This window comes from Vidua chalybeata, chromosome 5, assembly GCF_026979565.1.
Source record: "Vidua chalybeata isolate OUT-0048 chromosome 5, bVidCha1 merged haplotype, whole genome shotgun sequence".
In the NCBI taxonomy this organism is placed as follows: domain Eukaryota; kingdom Metazoa; phylum Chordata; class Aves; order Passeriformes; family Viduidae; genus Vidua; species Vidua chalybeata.
The window spans coordinates 60,153,178-60,172,822 of record NC_071534.1 but is presented as its reverse complement, the minus strand read 5'-3'; the positions used below and the strand labels follow the sequence as shown (position 1 = coordinate 60,172,822).

Here is a 19,645-nt window from a genome sequence, read left to right as displayed (position 1 = left end):
CTGGAAGAAATGGGAGCAGGATCCAGTCCTCACAAAGCTCATTTCATCAGTGCTCCACTTTCATTAAAGTTAGGGCTCTAGTGCATATGGGCTCACTTTTCCTCAAATCAAATTTTTTTGTGAAGTGCTGATACTACTGAGGCACTACTGGCAGCAGGAAATTCGGGAGCAGAGGGAAGGAGATAAAACACAATCTCTCCTATAAAGCTCACAAAAAAAAAAAAAAAAAAAAAATCTCAACTCACCACTACAGCTGGCAATGCAGACACATACACCAACTTCTTTGTATTCTTTTATAATCTACAACAGAGTTAAGCTGAAGTTAAATGCAGATAATACATCATCATACACATCACAGTTCTGGAAGCCAAATACTGTGAAAGCTGCAGAGTACACATTCCCCAGTGTTCAGCTAAAACTTACAAAATTAAACCAGTGATTAGGTGAGATATTGGATTGTATTTGAGCAGGCAGTTATGTCTCATGCTGACAGGCTCCTTATTAGGTATCTGAAAAGTTTTCTGTGGGTTTTTCTAGGAAAAAATACCCTACTTACTGATTTTAGTGTTTTTGCTCCAACTGAATCCACAAAGTTCACTGGGGTGAAATCCAGAATTAAAGAGTGAATACTTGATTTGGGCTCCACAAAATGTTCATGCTCATCAGGAGACATGTCTTGTACACTAGAATCTGCAAATTTTCCATTTACAGGTAAGTCATCACTTGCTATCTCATGTTTTACACTTGCTTCTACGTCGTTAGTCTGGGAGAGAAGATGAATAAAGCTTAAAGGCAATCAGTGCTTTTTCAATGTAAATCCCTTTGCTCCCCTCACTCGTGTTCTTTAAGCCTTTAGAAGTTGGCAAGCTCCTGGTCACTACAGAAACTGGCTTGACATGCACACACACTTCCATATCTTGTGTATATCAAGGTTGGTCCTCTTATGCCCAGCCTTTTAACAATCACACACAAGCAGCTTAAAGCTGTTATCTCAGGACTGAATTACCCATTTCCTTCAAACACTGACACCTGTTCATCTTTACTGACACATTTTTACTCCATTTCCTCGTCTCATCCCTGTCTGATTCCATCAAGAAATATATATTCAAAATAACAGCAATTAGGCTCTCAAGTTAGGCCCTTTTTAGATTTCCCATGGTAAAATTACACACCATCTCCCACCATGATGGTGAATTTAAATATGTATAAAAGTACAAGCATGTCCCAAATAACCCTTCTCAGTGTATCTGGGCCATGCCAGGATTAGCAGAGGGGATGGCACCTTCTTGTTACAGGAGCTGCTGATTAGAATTAATTTATTATATATTATTCCTACAGTATTATTCCAAGTATGTGGGGAGGGGAAGAGTCCCTTTGATTTCTGCCAACACCACTGGTGAGACAGTATAACAGCGTGGAGAGTTTCTGTGCTACTCTGTGCTACCTGAATGCAATCAAGGTCCAACACAATTATCCACAATTATCCAATTAACCTCTGATCCTTACACTGTTGCTTCAGCCACCTGTCCCCACTGCACAGCATTTCCTCCCTAAGCAGCACACCTTGTATGAAACACAAGAGTGGTAACACCTGAAAGCAGCCTGTAAGCTGATAAAGCAGAGGTAAATATTTACCGAAGAGCTCACGAGCTTCAGCACAGCTTTCTTTCTGTGCTCATTTGCTGCCTTTATCTCCCTGGCATGGCGCTTCTGGGCTTTTCTCCTTGCTTTTAATAAGGCACCAGGGTCCACTCCAGTCTGTCAGGAGAAGAAAGTATGATCAGAGGAGATTCAGCTTGTTAGGATGGCACAGGAATGTCAATTTGCACTGAATTAACCACTGCCATAAATTTAAACAAGAAGCTGCATTTTCCAGCTTCCCTTGGTAGGGGCAAGAACAGTGTAAAGAAGGAATCATCTTGGCAAGCACTGTGTTAACAAGATGAGGGAAAGATGCATCTCATTCTTTTCTTGAAATCAGAGAGTGTTGTGTTTCAACCAAGTGCTGATTAGAGTGCAGAGAGCAAAGGGGAGAGAAGTGCTTTTGGGCAATAATCACCAATATCTCTTGCTTTGTGAGGGCAAGTACTACCCACCTGTTTTGTTTAAGACTCGCCGTGGGAGCTACAGAAAAATGTTTCAGAAGTTAGTATGGGTGCAGTTGTCACTGGGTCAGGTGGTTCTGCTATTGCCACTGCCACCCAGTGACAGCACGGGTGACACAGGCAGTGAGGCACGCCCTGCGTGCAGGTCATCTGTTGCCCATGAGAGGCACTAAATGCCCACAGTATTCCATGGTCTTTCACTCCAGTAAAGTTAGTTACCCAATAAGGAAACTTTTATTCCCATTTAGTTTTCAGCTCAGCAACTAGCTTCCTGCTGAAAAAAAAAGGTTTGACCAGCCTGTGCTCTGCACCCACCACTTTCCATTCAGAGCAGTCAGTATGAAGCAACACTTTGTTTATACCCTCCCACCATGTTGTTGCTTCCTAAGATAATTTGTAGCTGGCTGGAGCGTCACCTCTCATATTTTGCAGATCACCAGGGGCTGCAGGCTGATATACACTGTGCTAAGGGCTACACTGAAGGAGCTGAAAGACGAGCATGTTTCAGAAGCCAGTTTGAATTTTCAGGAAACAGACATTAAAGAATTTACTTTACTCACCTTTTTCTTCAGTGCCCTTGTATATGACTCACTATTAGCAAAATAAAGAGATGTATTAGCTTGAAATATTTTGATTCCAGGATATTCTTTAACCTAAGGAAAATATTGGATGTGAACAGTTAAACAGAATAAAAGCCCTTGTGTAATCATAAGACACATGAACATGCAGCAGTGCAACAGCCAACCCTGGATGGCTCTCAGCATGTGCCAGATAAAGAAGGTTGGCACTGTTGTGAGCAAAGGCAACCAGGAGATCAGAACCTCCCCCTTTCCCAGTGTAACTCTGCACACTATCAATGCCTGGTAACATTTCTCCTTCTATACTACACCAAAATGTACAGCCATAAAAATTAAATATTTGCAGTTCTTTCATGTTGCTATTTGCAGCTGATATTACCATGAGGAAATCATGCACTCCTAGAATTGCTTCCTTTTAGCCACCCTTTCAACAGGCATAATAACATTTCCCTCTTTCTCTCTTTTTCTTGACTCCCCAGGTACCCAGTGTAACTCTGCACACTATCAATGCCTGGTAACATTTCTCCTTCTATACTACACCAAAATGTACAGCCATAAAAATTAAATATTTGCAGTTCAAATGTTGCTATTTGCAGCTGATATTACCATGAGGAAATCATGCACTCCTAGAATTGCTTCCTTTTAGCCACCCTTTCAACAGGCATAATAACATTTCCCTCTTTCTCTCTTTTTCTTGACTCCCCAGGTACCAAGAAAACCAACCTTTCAAATCTTTAGTTTTATCTAGACCTTCAGACAGGTCTTGATATTCACTTCTCTCCCCTACTTAAAATGCAGTCATCTCTAAACAGGCTGAACTGTGACATTTTACATGCAAATGACCTGGCCAGCAGCAGAGACCCAGCCTGCCATATGCTGCCAACCCCACCTTTACCCAGGAGGAAATGCTGACTGCATTCAGTGTAACAGAAACGGAGTCTCCTCTCCCTTGCTTACAGATATAAATGTGAGCACTCATACTCCTGCTTTGCATATTTAAAGCAGAACTGCACAATCTTTTTCCATAGGTTTTTACAGACTGGTTCCTCATAAAGGACAATGTAACTTTCATAGCAGCATCTCTGAGAACTAGCAGAGAGTGCAGAAAATTGTAGCTGCTGTTTGGGAATAAATACAGGATGTTTATATCCACCACACTGACAAAATGTAATGCTTTCATCAACTTTTAGTTGAACAAAATGGCATTTATGAGAAGCTAAGTGCATGGTGAGCAATTGTGCCATTAATCACATATATTTAATAAGCAGGAGATGGGTGGGATGCTGTTTTGAACAGTTTGTGCAATTCTGAAGAACATACAAGTTTGAATCCTGAGTTCCATGGATTCCATGCACTACTGCCACACAAATGAAGAAGGTGGCCTGGTATTCACTTGTTTACATAACAGGTTTAGCACTGGTATTCCTAAACACTGGGCCAATGGAGCTAGTATAAAAGTACTTCTGACCACTGCCTGGTGAAGTGTACGTGCAGTACGAAGAACTCGCACTTTGAACAAAGCAACTTTTACTACTAAACCCAAATTTATTTCTTTCCTTTCAATACAGGAGAATGCTCAGTGGCCAGCACTGCATGTGCAGTGTGGTAGGACAAAGCAGCAAATTGCCACAGCTGTCTTTGCTCCATTGAATGAAACTCCTCAATGCAGAAGAACATGTTCCTACCTCTTCGTACTCTTCCACATCACAGTAGATGTCAGTGTTAGGAATCTGACCAAGGATTCTGTATTCAGGGCTAGAGAGAAAGGAAACAAATATTTCTGTATTGTCACTTATAAAGTGGAAAAGTGAGTGTTTAACACAGACTGAAACTTATTTTAAATGGTCATTCTGCAGGGCCTGTCTGGTACAGGGTTATCTAAACATGATCAAATGCAGTGAGCAGTTTATGGCAGAACACAATTAAAAGAAAGTTGTTTCTGTCAGTGCAAAATCAATTTATAAGCTTAGTGCTGAAATGTTGTCATTTTCTGAAAAGCTTGAGTCAAAACATGCAAAAGTACAGGGCAAATTCTCTGTTACCCCAGGACAAGCATCAACTGGTGCAACTCTATTGACTATCCTGCAAATATGCAAGCTCATACTGACAGAAAACATGCTGCAATTTTGAAGAGCCACTCTGCTCTCAGGACAATGCCTAAGCAGATGAATATTCCCAACTCACAAGAACTGTGACAGCAAAGTCCATTACTGTTCTGTTTCCAAGAATAATACTGTATAGAGATTATACTTATTTATGCAGAGTGGAAATCTCACAATTTGCTTTCACTCCAATGCAGACACAACCAAGACTTTTACACAGTTTCCACCTGTCCCAGACCTTGAGCCCGGAAGCCTCATATGCCAATCCTATGCACACATGCAAGAAATCATTTCACTGTAGATCTGGAAAGCTTCACAGTAAGAACTTTGTCACTTTGAATGGGGAGAAGTGACTTGAAAACTAGAAGAACAGCCACTGTATTTTACAAATTAGAACTTTCTTTTAAAATACCTAAGCATTCATCCCATGATAACCTGACACAACCTCACCTCAGCTTGTTTGTGACAGTTAGTGCACACAAAATGCAATCATGTACTGAAACTGGCAGAAAGAAGATTTAAAGTTATAAACACTAAGCATTAAAAGAAATAAACAAGAAGATTAACCACAATGTGAAATGAAAAATCTTCTGTTTATTACTGAGAGTACAAGTTCATGCCCTCTAAAAATTTTGTTCTCAGAAAAAGAAAATGTGAACCCTGGATCAGAGCCAAAGGGCATGACCCATATTAGGAAGAAAGTTCCATTCAGCATGCAGTTGAGGAGGGTGGGATGGACTTCTGTTTATTTTCACCCCTTAAGCAAACAAAACCACATAGAAGATCAGCAAACATTAGTTTTGATAAAGAAGAAATCTGACCTTTGTGTTCTGTAAATAACGGTTATCATTGCAAATGTTACTGCAGTAAGCAAACCATAGTCTAGTCCCAAGAAGAGAGAAGCCACAAAAGCTGCCACCCAGATAGCCTAAAACAAAAAAAAGTTGTGAATTATTATGCATCCTCTTTCCTGTTAACAATAAAAACAACAACAGAACCCAACCTCAAAACCTATGTATCACTTCTGATCAGGAATAGGCTCTAATGTAACCCATCGTGATGCCAGACGGGAATTGCCTTAACCTTTCAGAAGGGCATAAATCTCAAGGCACTCTAACATATGGCAAACTGTCACATATTAATTACTGCCTCAAGTCCTGTTCTCCAAGGAATCTTGTTCTACCATCATCAGACTCCAAATAACTTAAGATAAAAAAAAAAAATATTCAAGGCTTGCAAGTAGCTCTAACTCAGTTCCATCAGCCAGTTCATCCAGGAGAGAAATGCCACCAAAATGTTCCCTCCAATACACTCTTAGCTCTGGCCCACTCCAGCCAGGTTTTTGGTTTGTTTTGAAATACCTTCAAGTGGTTTTCTTTGTTACTCTGTTTTGAAATTCTTCTCAGACATTCCCACAGCCTTCAGAGCAGTTTCTATAGTAAAACTGCCAGAGCTTTTGCTTTTACTGCAACCAAACTACTTCTGACCTGAGTTATAAGATTGCTGAGCAACAACAAAAATATTCTTGTCTCTGACAGATCACTCTCCCAGGGTACTTACAGCTCCCTGACTTATGTTCACCTGAAATACAACACTAATTTGTAATTCCTTGGTAAGTTTCTATGCCATTTTGGGGATAGCAACAAATTTAGTACAGTAAAGTATATGCACTGAGCTGTGCAATACTCACCAGCTCGATCTTACTGGTTCTCCAGAAGTGCATGACATCTCCAAACTGTTTAAGCATTCCCTTCAGGTTCACCATGACAATTGCAGCTAGCACTGTCTAAGAACATTACAGAAATGCCATTTTCAGAAGCGAAATAAACCCAATGCCAAATAAGAACTACAAAGAATCACAAATAACTACTTCTGTGCTTTATAACTGATATAAATCCGCTGAACAGATGTTCTATTAAAAAAGCCACAACTTTTCAGGTAGTTCAGTGGACATGTGCTTTTACTGCAGCTGCAGAATTGGCAAACCAGTTCAGTTCAGTTTGATTTATTCTTTCCTAGCAAGAGGAATCACATGCTCCTACACTTCATGCCGCTACACTTACAGTGCCTGAAGCAGTAGACTATAATCTCAAATTCATGTTTCTCTACAACATACTGAAACAATTCCTGCAACATTCATATGGTTGTAACCCAAGGTCCAACTCCTATAACAAGAAACAGGAATTGTGTATCATCTTTTGCACATCACCAGAAACAGATTTTTTTTTTAAGTCAGAAATATACTTTTTCACATAAATATATTTTTATACAAATAAGTATAAACTGCAGCAAACCCAACTCATTATACTGAGCCATTAACTAGCCCCAGCCTTCTACTAGCCAAGCTATGACCTTCTTTTAACCTTTGAACTTCAACCCAGAATTCCTATGCTGCAATCAAATGTGGCCAGCAGGACCAGGGCAGTGATTGTCCCCCTGTACTCAGCACTGGTGAGGCCACACCACAAATCCTCTGTTCAGTTTTGGGTTCCTCAGTACAAGAAGGACATTGAGGTGCTGGAGCAAGTCCAGAGAAGGGCAACGGAGCTGGGGAAGGATCTGGAGCACAAGTCTGATGGGGAGCAGCTGAGGGTGTTTAGTCTGGAGAAGAGCGGGCTCAGGGGTGTGACATTATCACTCTCTATGCCTGAGAGGAGGTTGTGGCCAGGTGAGGATTGCACTCTTCTTGCAAAATAAAATGTGACAGAATGACAGTAAATTGCCTCAAGTTGTGCCAGGGGAGGTTTAGATTGGATGTGAGGAAAGGTTTCTTCATGGAAGTGTTTGTCGAGAATCAGAACAGCCTACCCAGGAAGTGGTTGAGTCACCATCCCTGGAGATATTTAAAGCGAGTAGATGCAGCACTTAGGGGCATGATTCAGTGGTGGGCTTGGCAGTGCTGAGTTAACAGCTGAACTCAATGATCTTAAAAGTCTTTTCCAACCTAAACAGTTCTAAAGCAGAATTGCTTGAAGGTATTCTTATGTTGTAAAGATAGAGTCCAGGATATGCAATACTAAAAACAACAACAAAAAAAATCATGCTGAATAGTTCAAAACATTATTTATTTCTAGGCTAATTTACAGCAAAAATGCATACAAAATTTAAAGGTTTCTGGATCAAAGCCTAACTGTCATTTACTAACCCTGCAATACCATGAGCAATACTCATGGGCCTCTGTTCACAGTCAATGCAATGCCTAATATGCAAAACTCCCTTACCTGTGGAAGTGGTTCAAAAAGGTATCCAATAGCCACAATTACCAACAGAACCATAACTGCAGAGAGTGTACCTGCAATCTGAACAAAAAAAAAAAAAACAAAAAAAAAAAAAACAAACAAAAAAAAAAACAAAAACAAAAACAGTGATTATTCAGAAGTGTTCCCAAGGGGAACTATTACCAATTAGCTAACTCCTTGTGCTTTCAACAAGGCTGGTTGTTCACATGACTTTTGATTCCTTCCATTCAATTCACCCATTTTGCCTATCATGCCACTTTCTGTCCTGACCCAGTCTGGATTTGAAACATGGGAAACTCCAGTTAATTCTTCTGTTTGAAACGTGGGAAACTCCAGTTAATTCTTCTGGCTCAGGCAGAGAAATATAGCCATCTAGATAAGCTTCAGACTTTCGTTTTGGAGCTCCAAAGAGTAAACTTTGTTTGGCTCAGGATTTGGGTATTCTACATACCTGAGTTTTTCCACCGGTGCTTTCCTGGACAAGACTCCGAGACATTGAGCATGTGATTGAAATGGTTTGGAAAAATGACCCCACAGAGTTGCATATTCCCAAGGCAATAAGTTCCTGTGTTAAACAACAGAGCAAAGAAAGCCAAATATACACTTGTACTTAGCAGTGGTACCAAGCTGGAACTATCCACAGATATTAACAACCACATCTTATTTACATTGCTTTCTAGCAACTTCATTGTAGAGAATAAGCAACCTAATTGTAGCTTATACTTGTAGTTTTCACACAAGCACAAGCTAATGCATGTAAAGTCATCTGTTAAATAAAGTCTCTGATGAAATGCTGGAGACATTTCCTATCCCTAAATGTTACAAGAATTAATCTGACTGAAAATGAAAACAAATGACAGCACTGCTTGTTTTAAGAATTTCTTCATCTTGGGGATAATTTGAATTTTAACCCTGAATATATATATAAAATATTTTCTCATTCAAACACCTTTCTTTGCTTCCCACCCTATGTGTTTAAAACCATGAGCAGCCCTGCCTGTGTTTCCATGAGTAGTAATCCATTGCTGTACATGAAAAAACCAATGAGTGTCTGCTGCTTCCTCAGGAAGATCCCACATGAGAACTGCTCCCATGAGTAAGGTCAGGAGCTCCATCTACCTCAGTACTGCATTTCTGATGCCTAAGAAATAATTTGCTTGTAACGAAGCCTCCCCAAACTACTCTGCATCTTGTTATTTGTAACAGAGTGATTTGAGTCATACATTTCCAATAGTTCACAATGAGTTTTTCTCTTTGTGTTCATACAATCCTTTTAGGATTAATTTAAACACTTGGCATGCACTGCTACTGTGACAAGGAGTGCTACACTTTAACACCCAGGTGAAGTAGCATCTGCTACCTCCTGAGGAAAATACTTAAGATACTTGGGTTAGCGAAGATTATGTTTAAGGTAAATAGAGCCAATTACATTCATGCTGCTACAGATTTGTCTTCTTCTCTGTTTGGGTAACAGAGTACAATGACATGAAGGATGAGATTCACCTGACCAGATGTAAAACTCTGTAGGTAAACTTCATTACTTTCAGAGAAAGGCAATCATTTTGATAAGGGGGGGAACAGCTGATCTGTGCTGTGTCAGATGTGTGCTGTAGGAGATGTGTTACAGCACAGCAACTCTGCCTCCCTTGACATCACAATGATATCGACCAATAATCCAATTGAAGTTTTGATTCTAAACTGCGCAGGGAAGGCCAGAGTAGGTGAGAAGGACATATCATTTTAATTTTAGGGAGTCCTAAACACAGTCCTTATCACTCAAATCATGCTCAGAATGCTAAGTACAGATAGGGCCAATTGCTGCCCTAGAAAATGACAAGTTGCCCATTTGCAATGGGTGTGAATAAAAAGAAAATACAAAACATAATTGGAATTTTTAAACTCTAGATAAGAGTTCTTTGACACATAAGGTACTGTATTTATCACATGGGACCTCTATGCTTTGCTCTGTTACAGAAAGCAGAGAAAATGTAGCTGCTCATCAGGACAGTATGGCCAAGTAATGTCTGTCCCAAAAATTAATGCGTATTTTCAAGTATAGCAGAAGTAGGCTTCTAAAATGAAGCTAAAAGTGAAACTGGTTATTTAAACACAGCCAGAAGAACTTATACTAATTCCTGGCCTTTAAATGTGTAGGCTGCCAAAAATCTGGCCTGATTCCACTATTGAAAAAACCCTCATTTTTGCCAATATCACACTCTACTTTAATGATATAACAAAGGTGCTACTGAGAATTTTCAACAAAGCAACCCCGCTATTTTTACCTGATTCCCATCGATGGTGTAACCGTGTTTAAGGGCAAAGATCTTGGCCATTGACACAGCCATTGAAAATCCAACTACTGCTATTGCTACTGCATCCACAAATATTGCTGGGATTAGATGAATCTCAGGAACTGCTGGTGCACGTAACCTTGGAGATTAAATTAATATTTATAAATTAATATGGTAAGAACTATATGCAATACAGAAAAGGCACAGTCTTAATAAGAATGTATCATCCCTACCCTTGAGGAATATTCCCAACAACATCCACTTTGTATGACTCATTCAGATTCATTCCAGCTGAAACTCCTGTGCCAATAATGACCTAAAAATCCACAAACACATTTGTAAACATTATCTAAAAAGAGATAAAACCACTTGAAGAGATACAAAGGTTAGCTGACTATGATTAATAAACACAAGGGATTACATTTATGTGTCAATCAGTTTTCTATGAGTTAGGGGCTAAAAAAGCAGAGAAAAAGGAGGAAGCGTCATGATTTTCCCTTCATAGTGTCCAACTTGTCCTGATTTTATAGTTTTTTTGCAAATAGTTAAATGGAACATGCTATGATATGATATGAATCACTCAAACTCCCTTTGCCTAAGTCAAGCTCAGGCGAATTAGTGTATTGGAAAACTCAAATGCAAGGACACTCCTGCCTGTGTACCCTGGCTTATTTGCATGTGCACAGCCTGTTACCTGTAAAGAGAACTGATGCAACAGCAAAGAAAGGAACATTGTTTTGCTATTGCCTATCAAAAAATACCCTATTACACCATCTCTCTCACCTCTCATCAGCATCCCTTTTCTTTGTTCCTTCCATCTAGATAGTGCCCATACCTTCAATTATTCCATTTCTTGACTCCATTATGTGCAGTTTTTTTGAGAGCTGTAGTAATCCGAGAATTCATTTTTAAATCAAATAACTTTTAAAGACAAAAGGTTGCCTGAGCTGTAGGCTTCATGTGTATTATGATAGTCTGTTTTACACATGTATTTTAGAATAGTCATTTGAAACAAAATCAGTGCTGCAGCTAGTTATCGATCTCAGAAACAGAGAAAGGAAAAAGTATTAAGTCCTGATGGTTCCTGCTCTTCTTTCTGCTACTGCATTTCAAAAAGCAAGCAAGCCCTGCAGAACCTCTTAACAGGCATCTGTAAGCACCTTCCTTCAGGAAAGGGTTCTGAGGTCTTGGACTCCATGTGGGAAATGTCACTCTTGGACTCCAAGTGGGAATGCCACTTAAGACACTCTGCATTACCTTGCAGGGAATCAGTCAGGTGCCCAAACTCCTGGATAGAGAGGGTTTTACAACATATATATATCTACCCATTGCTATACAGGACTGGGGGTGTTGAAGTTGTTTTTCAATTCTTCTTTGTGACTTTGTTCTCCATATGGGCATTCTAGTTCTTAATTTTAAGAGAATCCAAACCTTTAATTGGATCAAGGCTCAAATGAATTATGTTCATTGGAAGTTACTCTCAAACTCAGTAAGATAAGATAGAACATAAGATAGTTTCTACAGCTTTAGAATAGCTATATAATTTAGCCATAGAATTTCCCAACTGGCTTACCACAATGATCTCCATAGGAATAGGAACTGGGAGCTTCTTCTTAAAGCGGAAATTGATCTCCTTGCCAATCAGCAATAGAACAATGCACGTTAATCCAACAATCAATGCAGCAATATTGGTTGTCGTTATTTTTGAAAGCACGGCAGCTATGCTCTGTAACATACCAGAAGCATCATAATTATTCTTAAGAAAATAGAATCTTCATAAAGATTTGCCACAGAAGAGTAAATTATACATTGCTTTTCAGCTGTGGTTTCATTCTAAATTTATAACCACAGTGAATGAGGGCCTCACCAAAATACCCACTGTTCCTATAAAACACAGAAGACTAGAGTATCTCAGTGAGAGAAATGCACTTGGATCATTTACAATATCAGTGTTCCTTAAGGAGGTAAAATTTGGAGAAAAAACTTTAATGGGGTAAAAAGCCTAAACTAAACCATGTCTCTCATCCTCAATATTTTCACGCATATTCCTCAGTAGCAGCTACCTGAAAGTAATAAATGCAAACTCCTTCTAATACCTTCAAATATTCTTTGGCAAGTCACATTTACTTAGAGCTGCATAGCTGCATAAACTATTCTAAAACAATAAAGCTGCTAATAGAAATATTGAGGTTGCCATAACAATATGGTTAAATAACAGTGATCCTTCAATGCTGGATATTCCATTATTTGGAATAATGCTGACCATTATTCCAAATACCTTTTAATTGAAAACATTACTAAAAAGGTATTAGAAAAAAAAACCTGCTGGAATACACAAGTTGCTAGAGGGTAAATAATTGCCCATACTGATTATTCCTCCTTCTTCCACTGCATTAAAATAAATAAATGACCTCTGGGTTAGAGGTCTTTGAAAGAAGATGAACATACTCTTTGCAGACTGAAAATTGCAAAAACTGTCAGGATGGTATACATTCAAGATGTCCTGGTAGTATGCATCTTGAATTCATAACTTCCCTTCTATTTGTTTGGCAATTAGTATGACTGGTTCCCAGTTTCATGAACTGAACAGCATATTTTGGAATTAATCACTAATGCAGACTTGTTTGCAAAAGGTTTGTTATATCTGCACAAACATACAAAAAGATTCCCACAGAGTATTTTCTATAACCTACATGTAGATGAAATCCTGAAGCTTCATTATTGCTGAGCCATCAATCTGCTCAAAAGCTTAGGTTTTCACAGACATCTGAGATCTTCCCTTCCACTTAAGAGTGCAAAGATTCTGAGAGTAACATTTCCTAGCTTTGCAGAAAATGCCTGATTTACAGTGAAGCATTTCAGGTGCACATTTCCCCCGAAGGCACAAGAGATTTGCTTCAATGAACAATATTTCTTCACATTACGAAACTACATTCAGCAGAATCCCAAAATCTGCCCATCTTAGACCATGTGGATCTATTGAGTCACACTTGGGCTGCACTTTCAGATATTCATATATTGCTATGGCACTTAATGACCTCATACCCAGTGTTCAATACTGAAGATTATTCTACTTAGTGCCAAATAATACATAAAAACAGGAAAAAGCTTAGGAACTACATCCAGACAAAAAAGAATCTGCAACCTTAGTAAGTGTAGTTACTCACATATACAACTGAGAGGGGTCCACTGTACCGGCTAGTCTTGATACCAAGGAGATACTTTAACTGGGAAGTAAAGACATGAACTGCAGCTGCAGTGGTAAACCCTCGCACCAGAGGCTCCGTTAGATAGATAGACAGAAATCCAAATCGAAGGAAACCTAAGCACAGCTAATGAAAAAGAGAAGTGTCAACCACGTGACTCCCACTATAGTCTGGATATAGCACACACCCACACACCTCTCTCCTTTCCTCAATTCCCAAGCCAGATCAGGGAAACCTGAACTTGGCTTTTCTAAAGCCACAGTTCAGTAAGCTGCCATCAATGCACCCAATCTTCCATGCCACTGGCAGGTCCAGTGTGAGATATGGGTACATATGTATGCATTGTTTGTGTGCATTTATGGACAGATTAGAGAACGCCAGTTGAGTTTTTCTGATGGGATAGGAAAAAAGGAGAAGGGGGAAAATCCTATTTTTTTTCCAGTACAGCTAAGATGCCAGATAAAGTCCAGACTCCAATGCATCCATCCCCAGTTCTGTGATGTGGCTGCCATAAAGCAGCCTGTGTCCCACATAGAGCAGTGCAGAAGCACAAGTCTGGTTACAGGGGATCCACTGTGACCCAGCACCCCCTGCAAGTCCAGCAGCAGCAGCTGCCCCTACAGCAAACTGTGAGCACATACCTGGATAAGTCCTGAAAGAAAGGCGAGAGCCACAGCTACCTGCACCCTCTTGGTATCCCTAGCACTGTAATATTCAAGGACATCTGTAATATTAGTAGAATTAGAGTCCAGAGAAATCATTTCATCAGGCACTTCTCTCACAGCAACACTACCAACCATCATACTAACCACAGCAAAGGTGCCTGAAATAAGAGAGAGAGGAAAAAAATTGCTTAAAATCTTGGCAAGTCTTGTTTTTAGGAGTGGTTCTTATTGAGATGTGTAGAATTAAACTAAAATAAGAGTTTTCTACCTTAATAATATATTTTTTAGTCCCCAAATCTGCTCCAGTACTCAGCACTATTAAAGGCAATGGTGAACATACACCTCTGCAGTTGGTAAACACCATCATTTTTTTTTTCTATCTCAGTTTCTATTTTGCACTTTAAAGATTCATCCTGGCCACACCAATGAAATCACAGTTCAGGAGTTTGTAGCACACATTTCTAGATCTAATTTGATACAAGATGCTCTTCTACTGCTTCCTAAGTAAAATGGATAAGCTAACAATAAAAAGTACTGCTTATGTTCCACACATTTGCATTTCTCCTATGCACTTAAATTTGAATTTATGGAAAAAACTACACTTTATACTTCTCCAATTTTATTTTTTAGAGCTTTATCAAAAACACACACACACACAGAGGCAGATTTTCAGTTATCCATACAGATATACCTATTGATATGTGCTTGGAGGTTCCAAAGAAAGTATACAGAAAAACAGGATAAAATGAAGAATATAGGCCAAATACTGGGGGAACAGCTGCCAGCAAAGCATAGGCTAAACCTAGAAAACAGACACAAATATCTATGTTAAGTAAACAACAAAAATAAAACATCTGAAGCAAAGGGATTTAAGTCTACTAAAACTGAATACACCTAATAGGAATTGTCCCACACCTACAGACTTGTCCCAGGTTTAAAAAAACAGGAGATCTTTCAGTGAATAGTCTTTAAATGTATAATACCCTAGGATAGTGTCTAGAAACATGATGGCTTGAGTCAGGAAACCAAAGTCTCTAATTACAGGCACTGCAGGTGTGTGTGTGTTTGTGTGTACACTTGTGCACCTGTTTTGCCTTTGTGGGTGAAAACACTCCTTAATGGCCAACAAATTATTTTTGTTGCTTTTGTTTCCATCTGCAGAAGAATCTAGTTAGAAACACCCAAACCCTCATAACAAGTGGGACACATTTGACTTTCTTTCCTTTTCTGATCAGACATGGTGTTCATGGCAACCCCTAACTGACTAAACACTTTCCTCCTCCCTCACTCCAGAATGACTGGGGTAACATAACAGTTTATGTTTTCACAAAACATACTTCAAAATGTAAAATAAGCAGAGAACTTCTGACAATCTATAAGGTCAAAAAGCTTATACAGAGTCTGGTATTCTTCCCAAGAACAAAGTCCTTTTTGTCATTAAGCCCTGTCCAGTCCCGTGCAGTGGAATGCAATCCACATTGTTCCTATCTGTAGTGGCAGCTGACAAGCACAACCATGGAGCTGTGGGGGGAAGAGCTCTAAGGCACACCAGGGAAGAACATCTTCCACCCTCTGTGTGACTCAGGGTGTGCTCATCATGGGAGCAGGCTCACAAGCAAGTGAGCCTGGTGTAAATCACGTGATATGGCACACAACTGTCCCAAGCAGTTCCAGCCAAAACAGCTCTAGACAGCTTGTGTTAATGAGAACTGATACCAGAACAGAACAAACAGGTCACAAGGAGAAAACACTGTATCCAGGCTTGGCTTGGTTCTGCACTCTCACAAGTGCAGGCTGGTAATACCTGTGTGCTCTTGCCACACTTGGGCAGACTGGTCCAAGTGAGGAGTAAAAGTCTCAATGGACCAGTGCAAATTCCAAACAGAAGCAATGGTTCACCCACCATGGGGAGCCAGTGATACTCAAAAACACCTCTCCCTAGTAATTTAAACTGGGAGACAAAGCATACATTACAAAAAAAAAAAAAAAAAAAAAAAGAGCTAAACCAAAAGGGTCTTCTGTGCCATCCAAGTGCTCTTGTGCAGCGTAGTAAGTCACAGGGCTCTGTTCTAACCCTAAGCAATATCTGAGTCCTTACCAAAAATTCATATTCTCACCTAAACTGGACTGATGGTATCATTTATTCTCTTGCTCAAATGAGCATTTCATTAAGTACTTGTGAAATTCCTCCCACATATCTTCTCTCACCCAAGGGGTACCTCTCCTGACATCAGCAAACACCCTGTACTGTAACAGCCTGGCCTTCAATATGATGATGAACTTAACAGTACAAGTAACCAGAACTGAAAATCAGTGTTCAAAACTGGGAGGGTGGGTCTATGTCAAGTTCTTGATCTGAATACCCTTTTATTCCCTTTCATTTGTACTGGCATTTTTAAAGACTGCCAGTGCCAAGAAAATAAAGAGATATTGACCAGATAGGAGGCCATGGCTTAAACACCATGGTCATTGTAGTTCTGCCTGGAATGATTCCCAGGCTTCTTTGAACCCATGCTTGCTATAATTCCATCCATTCCAGAAAATTGAAAGCTCCAACTTTTGTGTTTTCAGAAAAGGAAACATTAGGAGCAGTTTAAGGGTGTGTCTACAGGCGCCAAATGAATAATGTTTACTTTTTAAAAGAGTCACAAAATTAAGTATAAAGTTCACTGCTGACCACTTAAATTTTAAGTGTTCTTTCAGGTCATGACATAAATTATGTTTCAGTATACAACTGACAATGTTTGTGTCTACTATATGACAGATATGCCTGAGAGTTAACCACATTAGCTATCAGTTTAAGATAAGTTTATGCTTCTGTATGTGGAAGAAAAAATAACCTTAATCATAAAAAACAAAATCAAAACCAAAACCAAAAACAAAACCAGGAAGATACAGAAATAAAGAAATTATCTGCACAGACTAAGTTAGGGTATTTAATTATTGTAACGGGTTATCACCTATTAAAATCTTGGATTTACAGATGACTTTTTCAGACCTGCTTCAGCCTAAAGTGGAACAAGTGAGGTGTAAATATTAAATAAGTCAACACAAAGTAAAGTTTCATATGCTTAATTACATCACCCTCTGGACAAGGCTCTGCACAAATCAAAGAATTTCCTTGACTCCGAGACCTCCTGGAAAAATCTACTGAGACTGTGGCAGCTATTGTGAAGCTGCCATTCCCAGAGCAGTGGGAACCCCATAATGATATTGCTGTAGAAGTGCTGCTGCTTTCTAACCTCCTAACACTTCTAAAACTGCTAATAGTAAGTGCTGGGCTAAACAAAAGATTCTACTGGTCCATTCACCAAGAGCTGAACAGAATAGTGAACACTGGCTTTCTCTGTCTTCCAGAACCTGCTCCTACTTCAGGAGTGGGCTCCACTTAGGCTGACACTTTCAAGTAATTTCATAGAAATTTCCACAGATTTTCAGTCTTGTTACAGACAATACTTTTGATTTAATTATACCATGTAAATCACTGCCTGCTACTATAGTACCAGCATAAACTGGTGACTTCTAGCCTTAGGGATCAGTCTGAATTCTTACATGTTCTTCTTTGGTTAAATTTAGTTTGGTTACTTTGCCTCAGTTGCTTCCTGAAACATAATGTCTTATATGTCTGCTACCCTCTGCAGGAAATTTGCCATGACTTTCAGGACAATGAGATCAGTAAATTATATGGTGCATTCGGCAAAAGACTGGACATGCACTTGAACTGTGAAAAGTTGGTCTGCCATTGAGAGCTGTGGATACTGATTAGAGAGGGAGCTTCTTTCAGAGTTTGGTGCATATCACTGACACGCAGTTTTAAGGGAATCATCATTCTGGGCTGGTTTGCAGAATCCATGCTGATCTCCACAGAGAGCCCTGAGATACACATCCTGTTCTCAGGAGCACCTCGGGATGTCAAGAACTGCCATAAAAGCACACACAGAAAAAGTAAAGAAAGGATAATTAAACCCAGAGGTACACTCACCTTGAGGAAGCTGCATGACCCCAGTGCTAATACCTGAGATTATGTCTCCCAATAAGTATTCCTTCACTGGGTAACGAGGCAGCCATTTTAAAATCGGTAAGAAACTGTAAAGATGAGACTTGGCTTTCTTAGAAGAACAACTGGAATTACAAAACAGAAAGTTTGACACTAGCAGGGGACAAACAAGGTGCAACAATTGTCTTTCATCCTTATAAAGGAAAACAGCTCCTTTACAGGCAGGCTCAGACTCCTGATGACAGTAATTTCTGGACATGCTTAAGCACAAACAACTATGCCTCCAGTTAATTTAGCCTTTAATCATGTGTTAGTGCTGTTGACAAACCTTATGGAACTAGAGATGAGAACAAAAGTCTTGTGAGGCTGGAGGTCAGTGGGAAGTAAAACTGTTCCAGTCCATGCACAATCAAATGGTCACACAACACCTTTTGCTGAGATCATTCCAAGTAACAATCTGAGAATAACTTGCTTCCTGATAGTAGTTTTCACTCATCAGAATGCTTTGCAGTGCTTTTTCCCATTTACTATTTGTGTGCTTTATACTTTTTTGATAATAATATTTTATAATATTATACTTTAAAAATGCCAAAACTATTAATTTAATTATTTAATAATAGCACATAATTTAATAGTACTTATTACTATCACCACCAGTACTGACAGACCCACTTTCAGGCTATTTGAGAACACAACCCTTCTTCACCCAGAAAGGAAAGGCACTGAAGCCAGCAGCACTGACCCTTGGGACTCTTAGCAGAGCCATTAACCTTTTGAAACCCTGACTCATGACAAATGAATGGAGCCAGGAAATACATATCTCTATCCAGTACTGCCTTGCATCATACCTTGATTGTACTCTGGTAAGTTTAACCTTGGCTAAAAATGTAACACAGTGATTGTACAAATGCTTTTCTGTGTAGGGGAATTGCAAGAGAATTGCAGAGATTTGTTAGCATTTCTGAATTGCACAGTGAAGAAGCTTGTTGCTAAAAGTGAGAGAATCATCCACACTTCTCCATGGTTAAGTAGACTGTATCACAAAAAGGAGGATTTTGATCCACTTTCTTTTAATTCAGGACAGATAAGTTTTCTGAGATAGAATTAAGTGTCTTTACCATGGAAGTCATTCCATAAACCAAAGCTAATCTTCAAATGTCAAATCATGTGAACAGGAATATTTTATAGAAAAGCAATTCTGTTGTCCTGCAGAACAAGGTTTGAGAAAGAAATGGAAAAAACTCTGCAAGTGAAGCATGGATAAACATAAAGCTAATGAGAACTTAAATCTCCTGGTACCATGGAGCAAGAGAAGCACAGTTAAAGACATTTCTAAGCAGATGATACTTAGATTCCAAGGCAGTTAATTAAAAGCTAGATAATGCCTTTAGTAAGTTCTTATTAGACTAATATTTAGATTTCTACACAGCTATCATACATCTCCATTCTTTTGTGAAAGGAT

The 19,645-nt window shown here is 39.3% G+C and overlaps 1 protein-coding gene across 7 annotated transcripts in view; it reads right to left on the bottom strand.

Moving 5' to 3' along the window:
• SLC26A5 (solute carrier family 26 member 5) overlaps positions 1 to 19,645 on the bottom strand; it is a 38,737-nt gene that overhangs the window by 6,944 nt on the left and 12,148 nt on the right. For 3 of the 7 annotated variants that reach the window (XR_008430867.1, XM_053942313.1, XM_053942314.1), the window contains 16 exons: positions 18,169 to 18,308; positions 14,878 to 14,988; positions 14,163 to 14,344; positions 13,483 to 13,647; positions 11,889 to 12,041; positions 10,549 to 10,631; positions 10,307 to 10,454; positions 8,476 to 8,589; positions 8,007 to 8,084; positions 6,476 to 6,571; positions 5,607 to 5,713; positions 4,369 to 4,438; positions 2,666 to 2,758; positions 1,636 to 1,758; positions 557 to 763; positions 246 to 300 (listed from right to left, as the gene is read on the bottom strand). Coding sequence is in view for 5 of the 7 variants with exons in the window: in XM_053942313.1 (XP_053798288.1) it covers positions 246 to 300; positions 557 to 763; positions 1,636 to 1,758; positions 2,666 to 2,758; positions 4,369 to 4,438; positions 5,607 to 5,713; positions 6,476 to 6,571; positions 8,007 to 8,084; positions 8,476 to 8,589; positions 10,307 to 10,454; positions 10,549 to 10,631; positions 11,889 to 12,041; positions 13,483 to 13,647; positions 14,163 to 14,344; positions 14,878 to 14,988; positions 18,169 to 18,308 (1,925 nt within the window). In the remaining 2 variants the exon portion in view is untranslated. Of the gene's footprint in view, positions 1 to 245; positions 301 to 556; positions 786 to 1,635; positions 1,759 to 2,665; positions 2,759 to 4,368; positions 4,439 to 5,606; positions 5,714 to 6,475; positions 6,572 to 6,848; positions 6,951 to 8,006; positions 8,085 to 8,475; positions 8,590 to 10,306; positions 10,455 to 10,548; positions 10,632 to 11,888; positions 12,042 to 13,482; positions 13,648 to 14,162; positions 14,345 to 14,877; positions 14,989 to 17,146; positions 17,213 to 18,168; positions 18,309 to 19,645 lie in introns of those variants that run through there. The other 4 variants (XM_053942317.1, XR_008430868.1, XM_053942315.1 and 1 more) reach the window with 4 other exon arrangements.